This window comes from Lissotriton vulgaris, chromosome 10, assembly GCF_964263255.1.
Source record: "Lissotriton vulgaris chromosome 10, aLisVul1.2, whole genome shotgun sequence".
Classification (NCBI taxonomy): Eukaryota; Metazoa; Chordata; class Amphibia; order Caudata; family Salamandridae; genus Lissotriton; species Lissotriton vulgaris.
In genome coordinates this window covers 818,099,636-818,126,038 of record NC_141698.1, presented here as the reverse complement: position 1 = coordinate 818,126,038, position 26,403 = coordinate 818,099,636, and the positions used below count along the sequence as shown (strand labels likewise).

Sequence of the window (26,403 nt, the reverse complement as noted above, 5' to 3'; positions counted from 1 at the left end):
ACTCACAGTAGACCTCTGTCAAAATTTCACATTCGGACTTAAAAATGTTTCTGAAGCCTTTTCTGCCTTAGTCCCTCAATGCTCTTCTCCAGGCCGGATTCAAAGATGGTTTGTTGGCTTGCTGTCTAGGGAGCACCCAGTCAAACTTTGGGAGTCAGACCTCCAGAGCTTTTCAGTGGGATGAACCTGCAGTCAAAGTAGCTCCAAACTTCTCCAATCTTCTGGAACTTGCGCCTGAAGTTACTCTTGAGGGTCCAAAGTGTCCAAAACGCAATACAAAGGTCTGGAATCTCTAAGGTGGTCCTTGAAAGGTTGGGACCAAAATTCCTACAATGCATCTGGACAAAACCCTTAAAAATCCAGTGGATGCACTCCAGGCTGGGGATTCTTATAGGCGAGAGTCCAGGTGAGCTCTGTTAACTTGCAGCTTGCAGGGAGTTGACTCTTTGTTCCTCTTGAAACAAGTTACATTCACAGCTTGTAGTTCCAGATAATGTGGTAGGTGCAGTCAGTCAGAATGAAGGGCCTGATGGTGCAAATCATGTTTCCAGTTTCCCAATCCTTCTTCTCTTAGTTTCAAGTAGCAAATCTGAGATGCTCTGCTCCTCTCACATGTTTATTCAGTGTTCTCGGGGGTCAAGCAGGATAGCACTCCTGTTCAATGAGGTGCAAGCCATAGCACTCCTGTTCAATGAGGTGCAAGCCTTCAACTCAGAGTATGACCACTTTCTCCAAAGTGTGGCATAATCTTCTTCCAGAAAGCAGTATTCCTCCAAAATTCAGTGTGGCTGAAATCTCAGCAGAGGAGTAAGAACTTGTTAAACCAACCTCCTGGATGGCTCATTTCCATAGCTCTCCACCTTAAGCCTGCTATCTGATTGAGTCATAGGGGATGGGTGTAAATGGACCTGGCTTTCCCTGCCTTTCCTATTCCGCCTTTGAAGCTACATGCTTTACGACCCCTCCGCCCTGCTCTGGCATTAATGTGTAGCAGAGCTCTCTCCAATAGATTTAGCCTCTGCCTTGGTGAGTCACTTATCACTTCCTCAAAGCAGCCTGGCTAATCCTTTTAACTCTGACCAATCAGGGCCGACTGCAGGAAGACTGAATTTTGGCTCACAGGCAAGAAAGTCTTATAATTTCTTTTCTGTACATTTTAGGATAAATTCAGCTTTATGATAGTTTATTTAATTTCAAGTAATATGTATGCGTTCATAATCTATTGCAATGTTATTCTATGTGGCTGGGGATCTAGAATGGGGGAAATGAAATGTGCAATTTCTCCAACACCAGGGAATATAAAACATAATTTATAATAGCTCTCCTCATACTTAGTTGACCCCCCCACCCCTGGGACACCTAACTTAGACCCTGGGGGTACTACATATACCATAATATTGCAGATAATCACTTTTTAATTGCACCTACCACCAAAATCGAGTTTGCAGTGAATTTACTTTTACAAGCAGTGCTGCAACACAGGCCTGCTTTTAAAATGACCTCAGGCGCTCAGCAGTGCATACATGCAAGTGCAGAAAGGGCTGCTGGCCTCTAAACTTCCATGCCCTATTATATACTAGGGACTTGTAGGTAGTTTTTAACCCCCGTCCAATAATATCTACTAGGGACTTATATGTCAATGGAAAGTGTACCCTAATACGTAGTGTACCTTAATGCATGTGTGTGTTTCAACATAACAGTGGGTGTTTTAGCACTGGCCCTGGGCCTGCCCTGCAGAGCCCAGGGTACTTTCAGAGTAGGAAAACCAGCATCCATGGGTCTCAAATGCGATTTAAAGTGGGGGGGACACTGCAAACAGGTCCCAATTTCTAACATCTCCTGAAGTAGGATTCTTTATTCCGAACCTCATTTATTATGTTATGATAAATGTATTTGTGTGAATTCAATAAAGGTTTTCTCGAGCTACATTATATGGACATTTGTATTTATATATCTTAATTCTCATTCTGTTCTACTTTTGCATTTTCTACTGGGAAACATTAGTTAATGTTTGCCCTAATTGTTATTTCACTTTCTTTCAGCTTCTTGCCTGATTTCATCAATGGAGACTTTGATTCTATAAAGCAAGATGTTAAGGACTATTATAAAAACAAGGTAAGGTCTTCTCTTGTATAAAGAAGCCCTCTACTCTATTAATTCAGTTATATTTAAAGCAAAATAGTTTGAGCATAACTAAAATATGTTTTAAAGGGCATGGTTTTGGTGTCAGTACACCATAGTAGAAATGCATGAAGAGTGCAAGTGTCTTGATTTGCATGCTAAATATATAGCATGTAAAGTAATAGGAAGCTCTTTGGAGAAACGTCCAATTACGTTCCACTCGTCAAAACATTGCCTTCCCCTTACTGCTTACTGTAGTCAGTAAACGTGGATAAAGTATAACACGTGCTTTGGATTTGGTTTTTTTTTTCGTCACCACATCAACTTCAGTGATCTAGACGTTGTACACCTTAGCTTAACCCTTTCGATGCTCATGACGGAACCGTTCCGTCATGACTACACCCATTTACATTTGGGCCCAGCACCGGGGGTAAATCTGCACAGCATGTATGAGGTTAAGGAAGTGAAAGCTTAATTTCTTTAGGTGTTCCTCCAATTTGTTTTATCTAAAAGGTAGGCCTCATTAACAAGGATTGGCACAACTCCCTGAGTAGGTGCAGTAATCAAATAAACAGTTATTCAAGACACAGTGCAATAATATGTCTTAAAACATATTTCCTCATAATTTTGTGTGTACCATTTTTAGGTTTGGCACAACCAAAACTAACACAACTAAGATAATATGATATCAAAATATAGTGTACTTTGGGTCAGCCTCAAGCTCAGCAACCTCCAGACAGTGGCTTGAGGTACTACTATTCACCGAATTCTGTTTAGTCCATTTTTTCAGTGATCGAATATGACCCGGACCCTAACATAGCTGTCTTTGCGTTCTGAAAGACAATTCAAGTACTAAATGAGTATTTCTCAGGTAGCACCCATCTGTGCTGCCTCAAATGTGTGCACCTTCGCTATGCTGTGCAGCTTTTAGCCCCTTATTCCCAGAAATCTGCCTTTATTGTTACCTAAACCAGGATGGCAGCCTATGTGAAACAGACAGGAACTGGGAGTGATCACGTATCTTGGTGCACAGGTTTTCGTAGATTTCTGTCCTAGTCCATCACCACCCTCTTTTGTACCGCTTTTGGCCACCATAAGTGTGGCAGGGTATGCTCAGACGCGAGTCACTTTGCCACTGGATTCAAGCAAGCCGGGCTGAAGACGGCTGGAATGCCAGAAACCGGTCCTCGGAAGCTTGTTTCCGGACCAGGGAAGACATGGCTTGGCAGTTCGGGCTGGACTGTTCCCATGAGGCACAGGGTCAGACTGATTTGCATATAGCCATGTCTGAACTGGGGTGGCAGAGTGGGCTAAAGAACGGTGATGGATTAAACCCAGATCTTTTGACTGGGTGTGTGTTTGATTGATTCAGATGCTCCGTCCATCACCACCCTCTTTTGTACCGCTTTTGGCCGCCATAAGTGTGGCAGGGTATGCTCAGACGTGAGTCCCTTGCTCACTTTGCCACTGGATTCAAGCAAGCCGGGCTGAAGACGGCTGGAATGCCAGAAACCGGTCCTCAGAAGCTTGTTTCCGGTCCAGGGAAGACATGGCTTGGCAGTTCGGGCTGGACTGTTCCCATGAGGCACAGGGTCAGACTGATTTGCATATAGCCATGTCTGAACTGGGGTGGCAGAGTGGGCTAAAGAACGGTGATGGATTAAACCCAGATCTTTTGACTGGGTGTGAGTGTTTGATTGATTCAGTTGCTCCGTCCATCACCACCCTCTTTTGTACCGCTTTTGGCCGCCATAAGTGTGGCAGGGTATGCTCAGACGTGAGTCCCTTGCTCACTTTGCCACCGGATTCAAGCAAGCCGGGCTGAAGACGTCTGGAATGCCAGAAACCGGTCCTCTGAAGCTTGTTTCCGGTCCAGGGAAGACATGGCTTGGCAGTTCGGGCTGGACTGTTCCCATGAGGCACAGGGTCAGACTGATTTGCATATAGCCATGTCTGAACTGGGGTGGCAGAGTGGGCTAAAGAACGGTGATGGATTAAACCCAGATCTTTTGACTGGGTGTGAGTGTTTTGATTGATTCAGATGCTCCGTCCATCACCACCCTCTTTTGTACCGCTTTTGGCCGCCATAAGTGTGGCAGGGTATGCTCAGACGTGAGTCCCTTGCTCACTTTGCCACTAGATTCAAGCAAGCCGGGCTGAAGACGGCTGGAATGCCAGAAACCGGTCCTCGGAAGCTTGTTTCCGGTCCAGGGAAGACATGGCTTGGCAGTTCGGGCTGGACTGTTCCCATGAGGCACAGGGTCAGACTGATTTGCATATAGCCATGTCTGAACTGGGGTGGCAGAGTGGGCTAAAGAACGGTGATGGATTAAACCCAGATCTTTTGACTTGGTGTGAGTGTTTGATTGATTCAGATGCTCCATCCATCACCACCCTCTTTTGTACCGCTAGTTCTTTATCTGGCAAAGCTGCGCATGGCTCTGCTTTGTGCATACCTCAGATCCATTGGTTATATATATGTATTTATACATGTTTATATGTGGCAACCACAGATAGTATTATGTTGATGAGGGTGTGGCGGCTCTCCTGATGCTGCTGGATCTTTCAGCAGGCTTTGACATGGTCTTACACGTGCGCCTGGTGCAGCATCTTCATCAGGTATGTGTCAGTGGGAACGTCCTTAATCTCTACCATTCCTTCCTCAACAACAGAATGCAGGTTGTCAGCTGTGGTGGCTTTAAAGCTAAGGCTTTAAGTCTTCCTTGGGGGTCCCTCAGATGTCCTCGTTGAGGTCCACTCTTTTCAATCTGTAGATCTACCCTCTCGCTGATCTGATGCACTCCTGCAGTTTTAAAGTACTTGTATATACTGACGATACTCAGATTATTGTAGCCATCTCTGGCAACTTGTCCTTAGTAGCTGAAAATTTTAATTCCTGCATGACCAAGATTAACATCTGGATGAAAGAAACTTTTCTTGAACTGACTGTGGAAAAAACGGTGGTGCAGGTGTTTGGTGACCAAGAATCCATTTGGTATTGCTGGCGGTGGCTAAAGGATTGTGGCCCTCTACCCACTCCTGTTAACGGGGCTATAAATATTGGGGTTGGAGGAAAGTGCCCCTTTTTGCATGGTTTTCCTCTAACTTTTTACCAGGTACCTGATGGCTACTTGACTGAGTGTGTGCTGGGACCCTGCTAACCAGCCCCCAGCACCGGTGTTCTTTCCCAAAAATTGTACCTTTGTTTCTACAATTGACCCAACTCTGGACCACATTTAAGTCCCTTGTAAACGGTACCCCTGGGCCATGCGACTAAAGAGGGCCTCTTAGGGCTGCAGCATGTATTATGCCACCATCAGAGTCCCCTCGCCTTATCACCCACATGCTGCCAGTGCAGGCTGCATGTTTTGGCACAGACCAAACTGGAGAATCGACATGGCACACATCCCTGTGTGCCGTGCCCACCAACACTGCCTGTGACATTGGTAAGTCGCCCCTCTAGCAAGCCTTACAGCCCTAAGTCAGAGTGCACCATACCCCAGGTGAGGGCATAACTGCATGAGCATTATGACCCTTACTGCCTGTGCCATTCACAGACATTGTAAGTGCAGTGAAACCATTATGAGTACAAACTCTACAGCTCTATGATGGCTTTACTGAAAACAGGTAAGTTTGGTACCAAACCTGTCAGCATAATAACCACATACTGATGCTATTGTTGGATGTATGATAAAATGCACTCAGAGGGCATTTTAAAGATGCCCGCTACTTCTAGTGTATAGGCTGACTGGTCCCTGCCAGCCAGCCACCACCAGACAAGTTTCTGACCTCATCAGTTAAGGTTCTTTGTACACTCGGAGGTCAGGAACAAAGCCTGTTCTAGGTGGAGGTGCTTCACACATCCCCCTGGCAGGAACAGCAACACTTGGGGGTTAGCCTCAAAGGCTCCCACCTTGTGATACCCACTCCCTTGTCAATGCCCTACTTTTGGCAGCAGGACAGGCAGGAAAGGTAATAAGCCGAGTAGGAGTGTCCACTTCAGCCTGGCACACCCTTCGCATCGCCAGGAGCTGAGTTGAACCCCTCGCTTAAAAATTCTCCATCTTTAATTGGAGAACTAGTCACAATAGGAACAGGGATGTGCCCCTCTTCTCAAAGGATGTAACCACCTTAGGGGTCAGTAGCCATTGTCTACTGCCTCCCGACCCGAGGAATGCCTTTAAATTTAGTATTTAAGGGCTCCCGGGAACCTTGTTCCACAGATTTGACAGCCAAAGAAGAAGACTGACCAGGACCGCTGCTAGACCAGGAACTGAACCGCTCCAGACTGAACCTCGCCAGAACCCTGCCGCATGCATCCGCTTTGACAATGGACCGGCTGTCCTTCCAGAAACCCTGCCAGGCCTCCAAGAACCCTCAGAGATCGGGCAACCTACGGCAAAGTGAAAAGACACTCCCTCTGAACTAGAGGCTCTAGTCCCTGGTATCCACCGGTACAAGACCTACAAGAACCATCGCAGGGACCACCAATACTTGTGTTGACGCAACTCCTGCTACAGGAGAACTCCAAGAACTGCCGCAGTTGAGGATCGACACTCCTGTTGATGCGACTGAGACCCTAGACCTCCAAGGCTGCAATGGTAGAGTACCAGCACTTGTGCCGACACAACTCTGCCCTGCCAGAAGAAAGCACCACTGCTGGACGACCTCCATGACCTTGAGGGATCCTCGCGGCCCCACAACTGCAGCTGTTCACAGCCCATGCCCAAAGGCCACACCCTCCTGCAAGTGGCCCTGTCAGCCTGGTTGACTGCGGCCACCCCAGGATGGTCCGGTGACAACGGAAACCCATCCGCCAGTGACCGTGACGGTACTAGTGTTGATCACCTGCTGAAACCTGTCCTGCTCATTGCCTGCCGCCGACTGCAAGGGTAAATATCATTGCCGGTATTGATCGCTTTGATACTGAATTCCACACCTTTCGAGTGGTCACAGCCTAATATGACCATCAACGTGCTCAGTCGTGGCCTGTATACAAAGTATCTTCTTGTAGACTAAAACGTGTTTCATGTATGTGTAAAATATTGATTGATACTATGCACACCTATTGCCAAGAATATTGGAAATATTGCATAATTGGAAAGTCTACTTGTCTGTAACTGAGTTCACTTGGTTTCTAAAATAAAAGTAACTACAGTAATATTTGTACAAACATTGGTCTGGAGTTAAGTCATTGAGTGTGTGTTTGTGGGCGTGGGAGTAGGGACGACCGTGACACCAAGTTGAGGGGTTAACGATGGCTTTATTTTTATCACCCTGGTAGGCTTAGACATTAACGTCTTTCTATTCCTAAGAGTCAGTCTTTCACGGGCAAACACGCTGGGGTCCGTGGCGATGGTCTGCTTTCTCCTTTCTTTGGTCGTAGAAGAGGTTGGGGTGGTTCTGCCTTCCCAGTGTCTCCGGAAGATGGACGGCTCTCTGTGGCCTCAGGCTCCGGTGCATGCAAGGGAACCAACAGAAAGGGAGCCGTTAGGGTTCAATCCTCAATGAGGTCGCACCAGGGGGGTCCGGGGGATGTGAGGGAAACCCAGTGTACAGTGCCTCTTAGCTCTACAGTGCTCTGCGTGCTCGTGAAGGAGAGGGGGGAAAATTAGGTAGAAGTAGGGGTGGGTAGGGGAGAGCGGAAGGGTAAGGAACACAACACAGGGTAGGTACGAACAGGGGCTGTACACGATCTACACGCTCTCACTTCGCCTGCCCAGCCAAGCCGCCCAACGCCGCCGTACCTGTGACAGCCACACTCCTCCCTCGGGAGCGTGGCACGGCGGTCCGCAGGGTCGTTGGCCTCCTGGCTTCTCTCCGTCTTTTCCGCGTTGGTCGTCCGGGCTGGTCTTCTTCACGCTCTTCTCCTCGCTGCCTCCGTCCTCCGTTCCGCTCGCTTCCGCCTTTCTCTCCTCCTCCTCCAGGGTGCTTGCACACCCGACAAACAGGACTTCCCGGCTTTTCTCCAATCCCGTCGCTCTCACGTCACTCGGGGGCGGGTCCTCCTTATCCTCTGAGTACGCCCAGTTAAAGGAGCCGCTGATGTGGTCTTCTTCTTCCGGATCGCTCCGTCCTTCGTTCCACTGACCTGGCTGAAAAGAAGGAGTCGGTGGGTGATCAGCATTGCGAGGGTCCCACCAATCATGTATGGTAGGCGCCCCCACCTCGTTACACTCCTCCCCCCCTGGATTCTCCCGTTTGGGGGGAATCGGCATCCGGGAAAGGAAGTCTGCGTTCCCATTGTCCCTTCCTTTCCTGTGTACCACGGTGAATGAGAACGGTTGTAGGAACAGAAACCACCTTAGGAATCTTGCGTTTTGCGACCTGTTCTTCTGCATCCATTGCAGGGGGGCATGATCTGAGAAGAGAACGAAGGCCTTGCCCTCCAAGTAGTATCTCAGTTTGTAAACTGCCCAGCGAATGGCCAGGCACTCCTTTTCCACCGTGGGATATTTATGTTCCCTTGGGTGTAGTTTCCGACTCACAAACAGTATGGGATGTTCCACACCATCCTCACCTTCCTGGGACAACACCGCACCAATACCGCTGTCTGATGCATCAGTGGCAAGGGAAAATGTTTTTTCGAAGTTCGGGGGTATGAGGACCGGACTTGTAGTCATTGCAGTCTTTAGTGCCTGAAAGGCGGTTTGGGCCTTTTCGGTGGGAGGCATCGGCAGGGAGTTTTTGACGTTTTTCTGGAGTAGGTCGGTCAGTGGACTGGACAGGGCAGCAAAGTCTTTAACGAAGCGTCTATAATACCCTATTAGGCCTAGAAACGCTCTTAGTTCCCTTTTTGTAGATGGGAAGGGTGTCTGTGTGATTGCTTTGATTTTCTCCTCTTGTGGGGCTATCACTCCTTCCCCAAGCATGAACCCCAGGTATTTCACTTTGGGGAACGCAGCTCTAGATTTTCTTGCGTTCACGTGCAACCCTGCTTCCTGTAGAGCCTTCAGAACACTGGCCAGGTGTCCTAGGTGTTCCTCCCATGTAGTACTAAAAACGACTATATCATCCAGATATACGGAACTATATCGGACATGGGGAGCTAACACCTTGTTCATGAGCCTTTGAAAGGTGGCAGGGGCACCGTGCAGTCCAAAAGGAAGTACATTAAATTCAAAGAGTCCATCCTCTGTTGCGAAGGCGGTTTTGTGCCTGTCCTCCTCCCTCAATGGGACTTGCCAATAACCCTTGGTAAGGTCAAGGGTAGTGATGAAACGAGCCTCCCCTATTCGTTCGATCAATTCGTCCACCCTGGGTATGGGGAACGCATCGAAGGACGAGATCGCATTCAAAGTACGGAAGTCCATACAAAACGGGTGGACCCGTCAGGTTTCGGGACCATGAATATGGGAGAAGCCCAGTTGCTCCTGGAAGGTCTTATCACCCCCAGGTTTAGCATGTCCTGTACCTCCCTCCTCACATCAGCCCTTTTTGCAGCCGGTATGCGGTATGCCCTCTGTTTGACTACCTGTCCTTCCTTGGTTTTGATCCGGTGCTCTGCTAAATGTGTACATCCCGGGGTGTCCGAGAATATTGCAGAAAAAGGGTTCAGTGTTTTGAACAGTTCCTTTCTTTCTGTATCCTTCAGCTCGGTGTTTACCGGGAGATCCCCCAAGGTGGTGGTTGGGACGCTGGATGGTAACACCAGATGTGCGGTTCGAGGAGGTGGTCCTAGCCACCGTTTGAGGTGATTGATGTGGAAAGTTTGCCTCCGAGTGGGAGACATTTGTAGCTGGTAGGTCGTTTTCCCATAGGTGTCTAGAACTTTGTAGGGACCCTTCCATTCACTTTTAAACTTTTGGGTTGAAGAAGGAAGGAGTACAAGGGCCCAGTCCCCTACTGCTAGGGTTCTCCACTTCTTGCCCTTGTCGTAATACTGCTTCTGGACACGTTGGGTCTTTTCTAGGTTCGAATACGCTAAGTCTCTGAGCTTCCCCAGTCTGGACCTCAGTTGTTGAGTGTACTCCAGTAGACTCCTTTGTTCCGCCGCCTCCTCCCTCTCCCAGGCTTCTCTTGTGATTTCAAGGAGGGATCTTGGTTGCCGTCCATAGAGGAGCTCAAAAGGTGAAAACCCTAGACTGCTCTGTACTTGGGCTCTCACGACATACAGGGCTAGGGGCAACATCTTATCCCAATCCTTGTTTTCTGCGCTCAACAATTTTTTTAGAGTGGTTTTTAGCGTCCTATTGTACCTCTCAACGAGGCCGTCCGTTTGGGGATGGTAGGCGGACGTTCTGATGTGGTGGAGGTCCAGCAACTTGCACACCTCCCCCATCATCCGAGAAACAAATGGGGTTCCCTGATCCGTTAGGATCTCTCGTGGAAACCCCACCCGGGAAAAAAGCTCTACGAGTTTTTCCGCTAGCTACGTTCTTTGTGGTCGGTGCACTGAGAGCAAAGGCCTCAGGGAACCGTGTATTGTAATCCACCACCACTAGAGCGTATGTATGCCCTCTGGTGGTCCGGGGTAATGGACCGATGAGATCCATCCCTACTCTATCCCATGGGTTGCCGATAATCGGTAGAGGTTGTAGGGGAACTGCTGGGGGTCGTGTCAAGTTCTTTTTCTGACATACTTCGCATTGCCTGCAGTACGTCTCCGCCTCCTTGTATATCCCAGGCCAGAAGAATAAGCGTACTATGTTCTGGGTTGTTTTCTCTGCCCCACTGTGTCCGGCAGTAAGGTGAGTGTGGGCGTAAAACAGGATCTGTTCCCTGAATTCTTTTGGTACGACTAGCTGGGATGGATCGCCCGCTTTCCCTTCTCGGTACAATAAGTCATTCACTATCCTGAACCTGGGGAACCCCTGGGTAGGTGTACTTTGTGCGACATGAGCCGCTTCCCACGCATTCAGTAGGGTAGGGTCGTTGGATTGAGCGAACTTAAAACCCCTATCTAAAACCCACGGTTCGACCGACAGGTAGGCTTCTGCCGGGTGGTCTTTAAGTTCCCGTTTGAAAAGGGACAGAAAATCAGGGTTATCCACTCCCAATATGAGTTCTTCGGGCAAGGTCTCCACCACCCCCACCTTCACCAAACAGGGCTCTCCACCGATCGGGTGTATGGTTATGCTGGCCAGAGGATATGTCTTGACGTCACCGTGTACGCATCTAATGTGCACGGTGTCATTCCGGCCTATCTGGTCAGGAAGTAACAGCTTCCCCTGTATTACTGATTGCCTACACCCTGAATCTAGGAGGGCCTTTACTGGTTTGTGATTTATCCGTACCTGTACGTAAAATGAAGGACCCATTTCGGCTGAGTACATCACGGCTTTAGGTATGTAGCCGACCTCCATAGGTTCCTCGGTGTTTCTTCGATGGGAGCACATTCGGGCTATATGTCCCCACTCTCCGCACTCATAGCATTGGGGTCCTCTCATTGGGGAAGGTCCTTCTTGTCGATATTGCCGGAGTTTAGGAGGTTCGGGGACTGGTTTCTTTTTCTCCGGTTTGGCAGTATTCGGGATCGGCTTGCCGCTCTTGTCCATATCCCATGTAAAAGACCTGGGAGCTGCCCTATTGTAATTGGAGGCCATCTCAATGGCTTGTGCGGCCGTTAGTCCCGGATGCTGTCTAAGCCATCTTTGTGTGCCATATGGCAGTACCTCCATGAACTGTTCGAGGATAACGCTGGTCATTATCTCTTCCTTGGTATGGATGTCAGGTCTCAGCCATTTCTCTGCCGCCATCTTCACCCTCAGGTACATGGTTTTGGGGTTCTCGCCAGTGATTCCTTTCTCTTTTCGGAAACGGAGTCTGTATGCCTCCGCATCCATGCCTAGATGGTCTAAAATCACTGCCTTGATATCGACATATGAGGATGTACCGGAATGGTTGGCCACTTGATATGCGGCCTGGGCTTCTCCTGTCAACAAGGGAGCCAGGAAGAACGGCCATTTATCCTCAGGCCACCCACATGCCCTCGCCGCCCTCTCGAAGTTTAGTAGAAATGCGTCCGGATCTTCCCCTGTCACATATTTCTGCAGGGCCACTCCCGAGGGGTGTTGTCCTCCTAGTCGGGGTACCGCTGCACTTGGGGCCTGTACTACTTTATGGAGATTGTCCATCTGTTGTGTCATGGACGTTCTGAACAACTCTCTGTCGGCATCCGCTGTGTTGATTTGCTGACCTATTGCCCATTCCAGCTTTTGTTGCCCGTCTATGAGGGTCTGGATCACTTGTTCCATTGCCATGGTCGGTTCTGTGGAGGTAGATCCCACTTCTGACACCAGTGTGGGCGTGGGAGTAGGGACGACCGTGACACCAAGTTGAGGGGTTAACGATGGCTTTATTTTTATCACCCTGGTAGGCTTAGACATTAACGTCTTTCTATTCCTAAGAGTCAGTCTTTCACGGGCAAACACGCTGGGGTCCGTGGCGATGGTCTGCTTTCTCCTTTCTTTGGTCGTAGAAGAGGTTGGGGTGGTTCTGCCTTCCCAGTGTCTCCGGAAGATGGACGGCTCTCCGTGGCCTCAGGCTCCGGTGCATGCAAGGGAACCAACAGAAAGGGAGCCGTTAGGGTTCAATCCTCAATGAGGTCGCACCAGGGGGGTCCGGGGGATGTGAGGGAAACCCAGTGTACAGTGCCTCTTAGCTCTACAGTGCTCTGCGTGCTCGTGAAGGGGAGGGGGGAAAATTAGGTAGAAGTAGGGGTGGGTAGGGGAGAGCGGAAGGGTAAGGAACACAACACAGGGTAGGTACGAACAGGGGCTGTACACGATCTACACGCTCTCACTTCGCCTGCCCAGCCAAGCCGCCCAACGCCGCCGTACCTGTGACAGCCACACTCCTCCCTCGGGAGCGTGGCACGGCGGTCCGCAGGGTTGTTGGCCTCCTGGCTTCTCTCCGTCTTTTCCGCGTTGGTCGTCCGGGCTGGTCTTCTTCACGCTCTTCTCCTCGCTGCCTCCGTCCTCCGTTCCGCTCGCTTCCGCCTTTCTCTCCTCCTCCTCCGGGGTGCTTGCACACCCGACAAACAGGACTTCCCGGCTTTTCTCCAATCCCGTCGCTCTCACGTCACTCGGGGGCGGGTCCTCCTTATCCTCTGAGTACGCCCAGTTAAAGGAGCCGCTGATGTGGTCTTCTTCTTCCGGATCGCTCCGTCCTTCGTTCCACTGACCTGGCTGAAAAGAAGGAGTCGGTGGGTGATCAGCATTGCGAGGGTCCCACCAATCATGTATGGTAGGCGCCCCCACCTCGTTACAGTGTTCCTGCCTTGTATGGGTATGTACAACAAATGCATTCACATTACTCTCTGATAAGCCTAACTGGCAGACCACACTACCACAAATGGAGCCCTTGGTATTATCTTCTTAAACCTCTGCCATACCTTTGGGGACTCACTGGTCTCTGTGCACACCATACCTCTTTTTGGTATAGTATATACAGAGCTTCCTACTGGGATTATCTTTGATACCTCCTAGAATTTCGAGTTACAGTTGTACCATGAGTACCTGCTTCTACATAAGTTGGACACTCAGGAAAATCTCTTCATTCATTCCCGGTGAACTGCGTCATTTTGTAGTCATTAGTTTAGTATCTTCCACACTTTATTATAGCAATGCGTTTTATTTGAACATTAACGCCTCTTCTTTGAATAAGTTGCAAGTGCTTCAAAACATGACTGCGTGCCTTATTCTTAACACCTCCAAATGACTGTCTGTTAGAGACAGTATTAGAGTGCTGCTTTGTCTCCGAGTTAGGAAGCGCATTGTTGTCACAGCTTTTTGCCTAGTCATCCTAGATCTCCATCACAAAGGGACTTAACACCTTGGCACCCTCTTCAACTGGTACATTCCACGAAGGTCCCTCGGAGCCTTCTCCAGTACGGAAGTTAGATGCGGCGGCCGGTTCAATTCTGGGGCTGCTGCTAAGTTATGGAACTTTGTCCTCAACCACATTGCTAGATTTCTGTCCTTTGTCTTGTTTAAAAATTCTTTGAAAGCCTGGCTTTTTTCATCTTAGGCTCTATGGCTTTTCTGTGCTTAATGAGCTCTGTTTTCCGGCAAAGCGCTTAGATACCCTAGGGTGTAATGCGCTCTATAAATTCATTGTTCATTTCATGTCATTTATATATATATTCATATCGTAAGGGCTATGGGTGGCTCATGTTGTGTTTGGCAGCTTCCTTCTTGTCAATCCCCAACAACTACTGCTCCCACATTGGAAGAGCTGACATGTGGCCCCATGCCACTTGTCACGCCATCATTTTGCATGCTTTGGCTTCGGAAGCTTGTTTCCGGTCCAGGGAAGGCATGGCTTGACAGTTCGGGCTGGACTGTTCCCATGAGGCACAGGGTCAGACTGATTTGCATATGGCCATGTCTGAACTGGGGTGGTGTGGAGTGCAAAAAAACGATGGATTTAGGCCCAGATCTCTGTACTGGGGTGAATGTATGACATTGTTCTGCATTCTGTCCATCAACTGTGGTTTTTGCATTTGTCACCCCGAGTGGGATGGGTATGCTCAGACGTGAGTCCCATGCACTCCACGCCACTGGATTCTAGCAAGCTGGGCTGAAGACGGCTGGAATTCCAGAAACCGGTCCTCTGAAGCTTGTTTCCGGTCCAGGGAAGGCATGGCTTGGCAGTTCGGGCTGGACTGTTCCCATGAGGCACAGGGTCAGACTGATTTGCATATGGCCATGTCTGAACTGGGGTGGTGTGGAGTGCAAAAAAAGATGGATTTAGGCCCAGATCTCTGTACTGGGGTGAATGTATGACATTGTTCTGCATTCTGTCCATCAACTGTGGTTTTTGCATTTGTCACCCCGAGTTGGATGGGTATGCTCAGACGTGAGTCTCATGCACTCCACACCATTGGATTCAAGCAAGCCGGGCTGAAGACGGCTGGAATGACAGAAACCGGTCCTCGGAAGCTTGTTTCCGATCCAGGAAAGGCATGGCTTGGCAGTTCGGGCTGGACTGTTCCCATGAGGCACAGGGTCAGACTGATTTGCATATGGCCATGTCTGAACTGGGGTGGTGTGGACTGCAAAAAAACGATGGATTTAGGCCCAGATCTCTGTACTGGGGTGAATGTATGACATTGTTCTGCATTCTGTCCATCAACTGTGGTTTTTGCATTTGTCACCCCGAGTGGGATAGGTATGCTCAGACGTGAGTCCCATGCACTCCACACCACTGGATTCAAGCAAGCCGGGCTGAAGACGGATGGAATGCCAGAAACCGGTCCTCGGAAGCATGTTTCCGGTCCAGGGAAGGCATGGCTTGGCAGTTCGGGCTGGACTGTTCCCATGAGGCACAGGGCCAAACTGATTTGCATATGGCCATGTCTGAACTGGGGTGGTGTGGAGTGCAAAAAAACGATGGATTTAGGCCCAGATCTCTGTACTGGGGTGAATGTATGACATTGTTGAATCTCTTTCTTTTAAAAACTTTGTTGTGTGATACTCTGCTTTTTAACAACACCTCCCTGTGCACTTAAACAGCGCTCCTAGCGCTGCAACGAACGCTACCTGTCGCCATCACTGAGGGCGAGGCGCCACGGCGGACACGCCCACCTCAGCTGGCCACGCCCCCCCCCTGACACTATAAAGTGCGCGCAGCTGGAAAGCGCGACACTTTAATTCGGGAGTCTCCTGAGGCGGAAGCCGGGAGTGAATCTCTTTCTTTTAAAAACTTTGTTGTGTGATACTCTGCTTTTTAACAGCACCTCCCTGTGCACTTAAACAGCGCTCCTAGCGCTGCAACGAACGCTACCTGTCGCCATCACTGAGGGCGAGGCGCCACGGCGGACACGCCCACCTCAGCTGGCCACGCCCCCCCCTGACACTATAAAGTGCGCGCAGCTGGAAAGCGCAACACTTTAATTCGGGAGTCTCCTGAGGCGGAAGCCGGGAGTGAATCTCTTTCTTTTAAAAACTTTGTTGTGTGATACTCTGCTTTTTAACAACACCTCCCTGTGCACTTAAACAGCGCTCCTAGCGCTGCAACGAACGCTACCTGTCGCCATCACTGAGGGCGAGGCGCCACGGCGGACACGCCCACCTCAGCTGGCCACGCCCCCCCCTGACACTATAAAGTGCGCGCAGCTGGAAAGCGCGACACTTTAATTCGGGAGTCTCCTGAGGCGGAAGCCGGGAGTGAATCTCTTTCTTTTAAAAACTTTGTTGTGTGATACTCTGCTTTTTAACAACACCTCCCTGTGCACTTAAACAGCGCTCCTAGCGCTGCAACGAACGCTACCTGTCGCCATCACTGAGGGCGAGGCGCCACGGCGGACACGCCCACCTCAGCTGGCCACACCCCCATGTTTCCTCCCACACGGACATAAAAGATGTGTCTCGCCAGGAAGCGCAGCGGACGGGCGCAGCGGGCGCGCCGTCAGCGCGCCGAAGGCGCGCCAAAGGCAAGCCCGTCTGGGCCCGTCCGGGCCTGGACCGGGCCCAGGGCCAGTCCCCCTGCCTTTTCCACTAGCCCTGCCCGCATCTGCTGGACTACTGCCCAACTTCACTCACTCAATACGTGCCTATGCCCGACCAGCCCTCGCTGCACCCCTAATCACCTGGAAACTGCTCATTACCACTGCTCACAATGCAACTTCTCTCTCCCGCCCTGCCAACCTCCACAGCTATCCTCCTCTAATCAGTACACCTTGCGTGCAGGGTTGGTTAATTGCCGATCTCTTCCCCGTCACGCCAATGACATCTGGATGTCCATCTCGTCTGATGAATGGGATATTCTCTTTCTAACCGAGTCTTGGATCACAGACTCTTCCTCGCCGGATATCTATCTGGCTATCCCCCCAGGTTATGACATCAAATGCCTGAATCGGGCTGGAGGTAAGTCTGGAGGCGGTCTAGCCGTCATATTCAAATCCTCTTTCCAGCTGACTTTCACTAAACTTGCTGATATAGGTACAATCGAAGCCATGTACTTCTCTGTCTCTGACTCTGCGTCAGTGATCTTGGCTGGCACACTAGTTTATTATCCCCCCCCCCGTCACCGCCCCTTCCCTCACTGCCCTTGTCCACCTAGTGGCTGACCTATCTATTAAACACCAAAACTTCATTGTCCTGGGCGATTTTAACCTCCACATAGACAACCCGCTATGTGCTAAGGCTACCAACCTGGTAGATACCATGGAGAGCCTCAATCTCAAACAACTGGTTGCAGGTCCCACTCATGTGGCAGGCCACACTCTGGACCTTATATTCGCTAATTTTTCGCTCATCACTGTCTTTCAGCCTTTCCCTCTTACCTGGACTGATCACTACCTCATTCCATTCTCTCTCACCCAGGGACGCAAATCTGCCCCAATGGCCCCTAGGAAGGAACTGGGAAGAAAGTGGCACAAGGTTACTTGCGCTACCCTGGACCCAATATTCCACTATCAGTCGGAGTACCTCTCCCCGGACATCGATGAAAATGTTTCTAGGTTGAGTTCCACTCTCCTTAAAGCGGTTGATTCTATTGCCCCCCAGACAACCATCTCCTCCACTAGGTCGCGACCCTCTGCTCCCTGGTTCTCCACCCCCCTTCGGGAGGAGAAAAGCAGATGTAAGGTTCTCGAACGCAAGTGGAGACTTAACTACGACCTTGAAGCCAAACATATTTACAGAACGGCCCTAAAACAATTCCTTAAACTCAAAAAAAGCGCGATGAAAGACCACTTTGCCGCTCAAATTAATAAAGCTAAAAATTCATCAAAAACGCTCTTTAGCATCGTTAAAGACTTTATTAACCCTCCGGCTAGGGCCCCCCAGAACACCGCTAGTCAGGCTCTTTGCGAGGGACTTTCAGATTTCTTTCTGGAAAAGATCAATAAACTCTGTGTCTCCTTCCCCACAGAGTTTGTCACCCAGTCCTCTTTCACTAGTCACCCAGAGTCTCCGTCCTTCCATTCATTCAACAAACTCAACCAGGACGAGGCTATCAGACTACTCATTTGCTGTAAATCCGGTGCCCCCTCTGATCCGGTCCCCGCTAAAATCATGGGAGAACTGGCGCCTTCACTTGCTTGCCCTTTCCTTTCCGTCTGGAATGCCTCCCTTCACCATGGCTTCTTCCCTACCACCTGGAAGGAGGCATTGGTGATCCCCATTTTGAAAAAGGCAGACGCAGACCCCGCTGTCTTTACCAACTACCGTCCCATTTCCCTTCTTCCTAAACCCGCCAAGGTCCTGGAAAAAGCCGTACAGCTCCAACTTACGGAATATTTAGAAGATCATTCTCTGCTACATGGATCCCAATCCGGTTTCAGAGCCGGATTCAGCACGGAGACGGCCCTGCTGGAAGTATCTGAAACCATCCGAGAATGCGTGGACAGGGGCGAGGAGGCCATGTTGGTTCTCCTCGACCTGTCCGCAGCATTCGACACGGTCTCTCACCCCATCCTCCTTAATCGACTTAAGCAGATAGGCATCGGTGGCACTGCCCTCAGCTGGATCGAGTCCTTTCTCTCATCCAGAAGTCAAAGGGTACTGTTACGTCCTTTTAAGTCAGAGAAAAAACCTCTGTCATGTGGGGTGCCGCAGGGCTCCGCCCTCAGCCCCCTGTTCTTCAACGTCTATCTGGCCCCCTTGGCTGACGTTGTGGAGTCCTACGGAGTCAGGGTGGTCTCTTACGCTGACGACACACAGTTGGTGTTCTCCTTTAGGGACCACTCGGACTCCGCATTCCTCAATTTCCGCCAATGCCTCAATAACATCAGTGGCTGGATGACTGCGAACCACCTTAGATTGAATGCAGATAAAACTGAGGTTCTGTTTTTCAATCAGAAAACCTCTATCCCCTCTTCTTGGTGGTGGCCCACGGCGCTTGATCCTGCCCCGTCCCCTGTCCACTCGGCGCGGAATCTTGGCTTCCAATTTGATGACTCCCTGTCATGCAAAACCCAGATTAATAAAGTTACTTCCGCCTGCTTTATGAAACTACGCATGATAAGAAAGATTCTACCCTATCTTCCCCTGGATTCCCGCCGCACAGTCACCCAGGCCCTCATCACGTCCCACTTGGATTATGCCAATAGTCTCTATGCAGGGGCTCCCCAGTACCTGATAGGCCGGCTGCAGATTGTCCAGAATGCTGCAGCCAGACTGATCGGTAATATCCCGTACCGTCAATCTGTTTCTGCTTACCGGAGGGAACTCCACTGGCTCCCAGTGGCTAGCCGTATTCAATTCAAGGTCCTCACCCTTACCTATCGAGCCGTCAACAACTACGGACCTACTTATTTAAAAAAACGGGTCTCAATATCCTGCTCCACCAGATCCCTGAGATCCAATGACCTCCGCCTCCTGATCTCGCCCCGGTTCAGATTGTCTAGAACCGGTGGCAGAGGTTTCAGTGTCATTGCTGCCAGACTGTGGAACTCCCTCCCACTTGAGCTGAGGTTCTGTCCTTCCGAAACAATCTTCCGAGCCAAACTTAAAACCTGGCTCTTCTCCGGACTCTAGTCTCTCCACTATTCCTTTTCTTCTCTCCCCCTCTCCCTTGGCAAACCCTGGATTTTAGCGCCGGGACACCCCTTCGGGGGTAGCTGCGCGCTCTACAAACTACATAAAATAAATAAATAAAAATAAATTGTTCTGCATTCTGTCCATCAACTGTGTTTTTTGCATTTGTCACTCCGAGTGGGATGGGTAAGCTCAGACGTGAGTCCCATGCACTCCACACCACTGGATTCAAGCAAGCCGGGCTGAAGATGGCTGGAATGCCAGAAACCGGTCCTCAGAAGCTTGTTTCCAGTCCAGGGAAGGCATGGCTTGGCAGTTCGGGCTGGACTTTTCCCATGAGGCACAGGATCAGACTGATTTGCATATGGCATTGTCTAAACTGGGGTGGTGTGGAGTGCAAAAAAACTATGGATTTAGGCCCAGATCTCTGTACTGGGGTGAATGTATGACATTGTTCTGCATTCTGTCCATCAACTGTGGTTTTTGCACTTGTCACCCACTTAAGTAGCACATAAACATGTTGCAGGCCTGTCATTGCAGCCTGTGTGTGCAGTTGACCTGGCAAAATAAACCTTTTGCCAGGCCCAAACCTTTCCTTTTTACAATACGAGTAACGCAATGGGTAGGCCCTGGACAGCCCAGAGGGCAGGATGCAGTGTATTGAAAAGGTAGGACATGCACTTTTAAGTTTTACATATCCTGGTATTGAACAACTCTTAAATTAATTTTTCACTGCTGCAAGACCTACCTCTCCCATTTAATAACATTGGAATTACCTTATTACATTTTTTATCACGGGCTGGATTTTATCATGTAATTTCTACATAGGAACAGGGAATCTGTTTGTGTTTGGTGTCTCTAGAATCACAATTTAAAATCCTTACTTAAGATTAAATCGGATTTTAATTTGCAATTCTAAAAATGACACTTTTAGAAAGTTGTTGTAGTAACAAATGATGGCTCGAATGCTGAATAATTCAAACATTCATCCCCAGGGGTGATCCCCCGAAATTGCTCCCAGGATGCTTGTTTCTGGACCAGAGAGGACCCGTCTTGGCAGTTTGGGCTGGACTGTCCCCATGAGGAGCAGGGTCAAGACTGATTTGTATAAAGCTGTGTTCATACTGGGGTAGCGTAGTGCCCCAAAAGAATGATGGGTTTAACCCAGATCTCTTGATTGGGGTGAATATTTGATTGATATAGCATTCTGGTCATCACTTGTTGCCACTGCACTTTTCGCCCTAAGTGAAATGATTATGGTCAGACATGGGTCCCTTCTTGCTTGCTGTGCGACTGGATTCAAGCTAGCCTGGCTGATGAGGGGTAATTCCCTGAACCTGGTCCCAGGATGCTTGTTTCCAGTCCAGGAAGGGCCAGGCTTGGCAGTTCGGGCTGGATTGTTCCCATAAGAAGCAGGGTCAAGACCGATTTGCATATGGCTGGGTCCAAACTGAGGTGGCATAGGGAGCAAAAGAACAATGTCTCTTGGCTGGGGGTGAAAGTTTGATTGATTCAGCATTCTGGCCATCATTTGTTGGCTCAGCACTTTTAGAAAGTTGCCATTTTTTTGCCTTAGCCATTTGGTGCTTGCAGCCTGTCTCTGGGTCACATGACTGACCAGTGTGGTTTGCGTATTCCTCCTAGATAGCCACACATTATAGGGAGCTTAGTTGTGACTGAATGGGCCATCACTGGCAGGATAGGAAGGAGAAGCTGGGCCCTGCTCTGTGTACACTTGAATAAGCTGTGTCCTGTTGTCACACCAAGGGCTGCATAATCCCTGTAGTTATTCTGGAGCCTGGGCCAGGAAAGCAGGGCATCTGTGCACTTCAAATGCATGCCTCTAGAAACTTCTCCCCACTTCAAAGGACAATGGTGTTTACTACCACTCTGCTGGACTGCTACGATGAAGGAGCTATTGCCCTGCTTTGCTTACCTGCTGCTGCCTACTGTCCTCTTGTCTGGGGAGAAAGAACTGGACCTGCAACCTCATCTTAAACCTTGGACCCCAGAGTGACTCCAATGCCTAGTTTGCTGGCCTGCTGATCTGTGTCCCTGTGGCATAACATGCTCCCCAAACAGCTATGATGAGTTCCATGATACCCAAGTGGTGCGCCTCAGGTCCTGGGCAGTTGGTATGGCTCCTTAATCCAGCTTTACGGCTGTTCGCGACCGCACCCGGGCCCGATCGCACTGACACCGCACTGCTCTCACTGAAAATCATCGCAAGCTGCTGCCAGACCATTTCTTCACACTGCAGCACTGAACTCCCACGGGGAACCACCAACAAGGAGCCCCAGCCTGCCCATCCGCAATGCCTGGCCTGCTCTTCACGCATGCCAAAATCCTCCTGTGACACCCCCTTGCTCATCATGACCCTTTCCAATGTGGACGGGACTCTTGGCAAAAAACTTAGAAAGGTAAAACTTCAGCGGGACTAATCTGGGACTGTAGCTGACCCGTGCTTCATTGCCGGAAGCCTTTATTTTTGACTGTGACCTGGCCCAGTGCAACCACATAATCGCATTTGTCGCTTTATGCTTTTAGGTGCTATTTTCCCTTTATTCTTAAACAATTCATAACTCCGATTTTACTGATTGGATTTTTGTCGCTTTGGTCTTGTTTTATATTCTTAAATTTGGCTCTATTTTCTAACCTGATGTGGGATACTTTTGTGTGGTGTTTTCACTGTTTTACTATTTGAATTGTTGCACAAATACATTACACATTGCCTCTAAGTTATGCCTGACTGCTCTGTGTCAAGCTACCAGGGGTTTAAGCACAGGTTAATTTGGGGTTTGCTTATGCCTTACCCCGACAAGTCTTGTGGTTGCTGCTTGACCAGGGCTCACACTCCAGTCAACCATTAGCCCAATCTCTCACACTAGGGACTTCTAAGTAGGCTGTATATATTCCAATTATGCATATTGCTAATATTTTAGGGGTCAGAGCACATGCACTTGGCCTGGTTAGCAGAGTCCCTGTGCACAGAGTAAAAAAACAGCAAGACCGGTCCAGAAAATGGGAGTGATCATGTAAAAAGAGGCATTTTCCTACAACAAGGATCCCATGTCCCTTGTTTTATTTGATGAATTCCCAAAAATGCAACAATATGGCAAACAATTGTTTGTTCTCAAAACAATTATTATCCCTTATATCATCGATTTTTTAACAAGAGTCTACTCCCTTTTTATGGTTTCCATGTTTCTATAACTTGTGTAGTAGTACAGCACCACAATATTTTGATGAATTATAAATTATTTGCTTTATAATACTGAAGAAGTTACTGGCTGAAAATAATGCATGCTGTCAAAAAGAGATGTTTCTTAAGAAAACAGAACTGCGAGTTGTGCGCTCTACACAGATCCATCGAATTTCATAACCTAACATGCAGGGGTGTGGAATTTATTAAAATATCTACTTGTCTATGGGGCAGGTTGCTTCATAAATCTACTTGTCTTGTAACAAAATCCACTTGCCGCTTTGGTGCCATGTAGTGCAGTGAAAAATGATGGAAGCAATCTTGTTATTTAAGAGCTCTGATATAGCCTCCCTGATTATGCCAGGGCTCATACCATAGTAGTGTTTGAATAATTGCAATCCCCTTATGTTACCACATTTCCACAGATCTACATCCTGGTGCTGAAGATACTGGTAAGCAATAGTTCCCGGGTTAGAATGCCCTTTCCAGTCTGTGCAAACCTACTACATTGCATGTTTTAAGAGTTTTCAACTGTTCTCTAATCTTTTCCCATACTGAGAAATGTTGGAAATTTACTCCCGACAATGGCAGACGTAAGCCTTCTTCAAGAGTTGGGAAAAAAGTGGTTGGAGGGAAAGTCAACTAGAAAACACTCAAATTGTCGCATGAGCAATTCTACACATGTATATTTGCTTATGCTAAAATGCAGTTCACAAATATTTTCTAGGAGTACTATTTCTTATCCTACTTCAGTAAATTCTTGGGAATTCACAAAAGGTGTATAGTTGCACTTAATGCAAGGACATATACCATGGGTGCACTTCTGAGACTTTCTTTAATAATTGGGCCCTAATTTGGTCTGGCTTCGACCGTGACCTTTTCTGTCTCTCTGTATCAGCTGGCTTCACTGTGAGTGACAGCATTCTGCTGTTTCACAAAGAGCACATCGGTGTGCTTTTTGAGACCAAAAACTATTTTTGCTTTTACCAATGTTTGTTATAATGGTGAGGCCCGGCAGCTCCCACACCAATAAGGTTTTACAAAAACCATGCCAAAACAAGTCACACATTGACGAAACTAAAAAGCTGACCACCAATTTCAGACCTACTGGCTTTGCCAATGCTTATTTGTTTGTTTTCCATCACCTTATTGAAACTGGTTACACTGATGTACCATTATGAATATTTTTGGGAAGTACTAGCAAGCATCAACACGTTACTAAATGATGCAGCAAACAAATGATACCTACAATTTTACAGTAGTTTAGCAAAGTGTTTTTTTCCTGCTTTCATTTTTTTATGAACATTTTATTTTGAAAGCAAAGAATCTTCAATCTTGCTTTCAAGCTTCTGCAATTATTTGCATCAAATCAGAGCGCATTCTGGGAGCATTAAACATAGCCTCATATTGCTAAACTTTGAAAACGTGTGTACACATTTTTATACTAGAACCACGGTCCGTAGTGCAGTCGGAGCTTACAACATTTACTTAGAGAGCTCATCCTAATAATAAAGGCCTTCAACTAATGAACCATAAATACAAGTTTGAACAGCATTAATATACGGTCAAAAATATTACCTTAACTGCAGACCGTGCCCTTTTCTGGTCCATAATGTGGAATTGCAAGGTGGCAGCCAAAGGATTTGTGCTCCAGGGGTTTGGGCCTACATGTCTCAAGGACAAAATACACATGAAAACTTGTTGCCCTTGACTCCAGACAATATGTCGTGGCATCGGGCTTTAGGAATTCCACATCTCTGTAACATGATTACATTTTGATGCACTGTTGAAAAGGAAAAGGCATAATCACCCAGTTGTGGTTGTATATAAAGGGACTGCCATTTTTACCATCGGGTAGCTTAGACTGTGAATTAATCATGAACCAGGACACAACAGAAATGATGATCCTTGTGTCTTTTCCTTCAGCCAAAATGCCCTTCATATGTAAGGAATCCTTGTGACTTTGCTCTTGTCACCATTCCTGTTAGCTGCAGTATTGTAGAGCTGCTTGATCGGAGGCTGCCCTGAGATCTGAAAATCTTAAATTGCTTGAAAAGCTTCTTTCCTCAACTCATGCCAACCAGAAACATCACATTAATTCTCCCAAAAAACTTCAAAATCTCTCATATTCATATCATTCAGTAGACCCATTGCAACACCATATGTGATGGCCTCCCACAGACAGCACTACCGAGGCTGCAAATAATCCATAATAAAGATGCTATGTTACCATGTAGCGAGAGCATACACTTGGGTAACTAAACTGCTCCTGTTGAGGTAACCGTGCAATATAATCAATATATGTGTGCAACCACACCCCAGGGCTAGTGTCTCATATGCTCTGTGCATCCTTGCCATCAGATGCACTAAATAAAGTGTTGCTTTCCTCCAAGACCAACTTGTTGAAGGTTTTCAAATTCGGTGCTGTTAAAAACGTTATTTAAAGAATTATCACTTGAAAAAACTACCCACCCTTTGAAAAGCTAAAAACTAATCACTTCTGCTGAGTTTTCCCAACCGATTCCCCATAAATATGTGCCCAATGTGTACTTTGCTGAATTCATGTGTCCCCATTTGCTACTCCCCATTTGTGGCCATAGTAATCCTGTAACTTCCCAACCCCCTACCACAGGCCCTGCTGTTATATTACCTGGTTGTGGCATGAGTGGATGTCATACAAATAGTTGTGCAATATACTGCGTTGATAAAATAGCAACCAGGCCACGAGAATACCTGATATGCATGCATCGGTTTACAGCCATGTTATGTTGAGAGTTTGTCAATCCATGTTTCATATTCAACCTATCAATCAGAGGTTTGTATAGTGCAGCTACTCACCCGTGAGGGTCTCAAAGCGCAGAGGGGAGGGGGGGGGGGCTGCTGATCCACCTGGGTGCGGAGATTCAGGGCTTTAGGTCCTTCCTGAATTGTGTCAACAATCATTCCATTCAAACCTCACTGGCGCTGCCAGGGTAAAGGAAAATCAGAGCATTATTCTTTTACAGTAGTTAGCACATGGCCCTGCGAAATTTGGTGTGCAATTCGTGATTCACTGCACCCATTACTACTGGTGCCTCAGTGTTGCTGGAAAGTATGACAATGAAGTCATGCGCTGGATGCTGTGAGTCACCATGCACTGGCGTCATGAGCCCAGCGTCCTATACACTGATTGGAGAGACCAAACCTGGAAGACTGTGGATGTGCACAAAAAGATGCAGGCTGCTCCTGAACTATCATTTGTTCCGTGGAGATGGACATGGATATTCAACATGCCAGGAGGTACCTTTTGATATATTAAGTAACCCAATGGTTATCCTCTGTTACTTGCCAGCTCAAATAACATTTCAGTTAGACAATATAACAGCTGCATCGTCTTTATTTACAGCGTGTGGCTACAAGGCCCACCAATCTTTAATTCCCTGTGGGACATATTTGACCCTATATACGTGTATATGCCACTTTCAATGTTGCCACACATTAGTAGGCATGTGTGAGTGCGGTAAGCTAAGACATCATAAATCTATATACTTAAGGTGTGCAATGTTTACTGGAGGGTCTGCCTGTTTCTAAAAACCTGCCTTGGGGACCCTGTTTAATTGCCGAGTGCCTCAGCAGTAAACAATCCGTACTAATACAATGTGAGCCATGATATGC

The 26,403-nt window shown here is 48.2% G+C and overlaps 1 protein-coding gene across 3 annotated transcripts in view; it reads left to right on the top strand.

Annotated features, from left to right (window-relative positions):
• TPK1 (thiamin pyrophosphokinase 1) overlaps positions 1-26,403 on the top strand; it is a 1,173,355-nt gene that overhangs the window by 602,705 nt on the left and 544,247 nt on the right. For all 3 annotated transcript variants that reach the window (XM_086941740.1, XM_086941739.1, XM_086941738.1), the window contains exon 5: positions 2,043-2,115. In XM_086941740.1, coding sequence (XP_086797866.1) covers positions 2,043-2,115 — 73 coding nt within the window. The remainder of the gene's footprint in view (positions 1-2,042; positions 2,116-26,403) is intronic.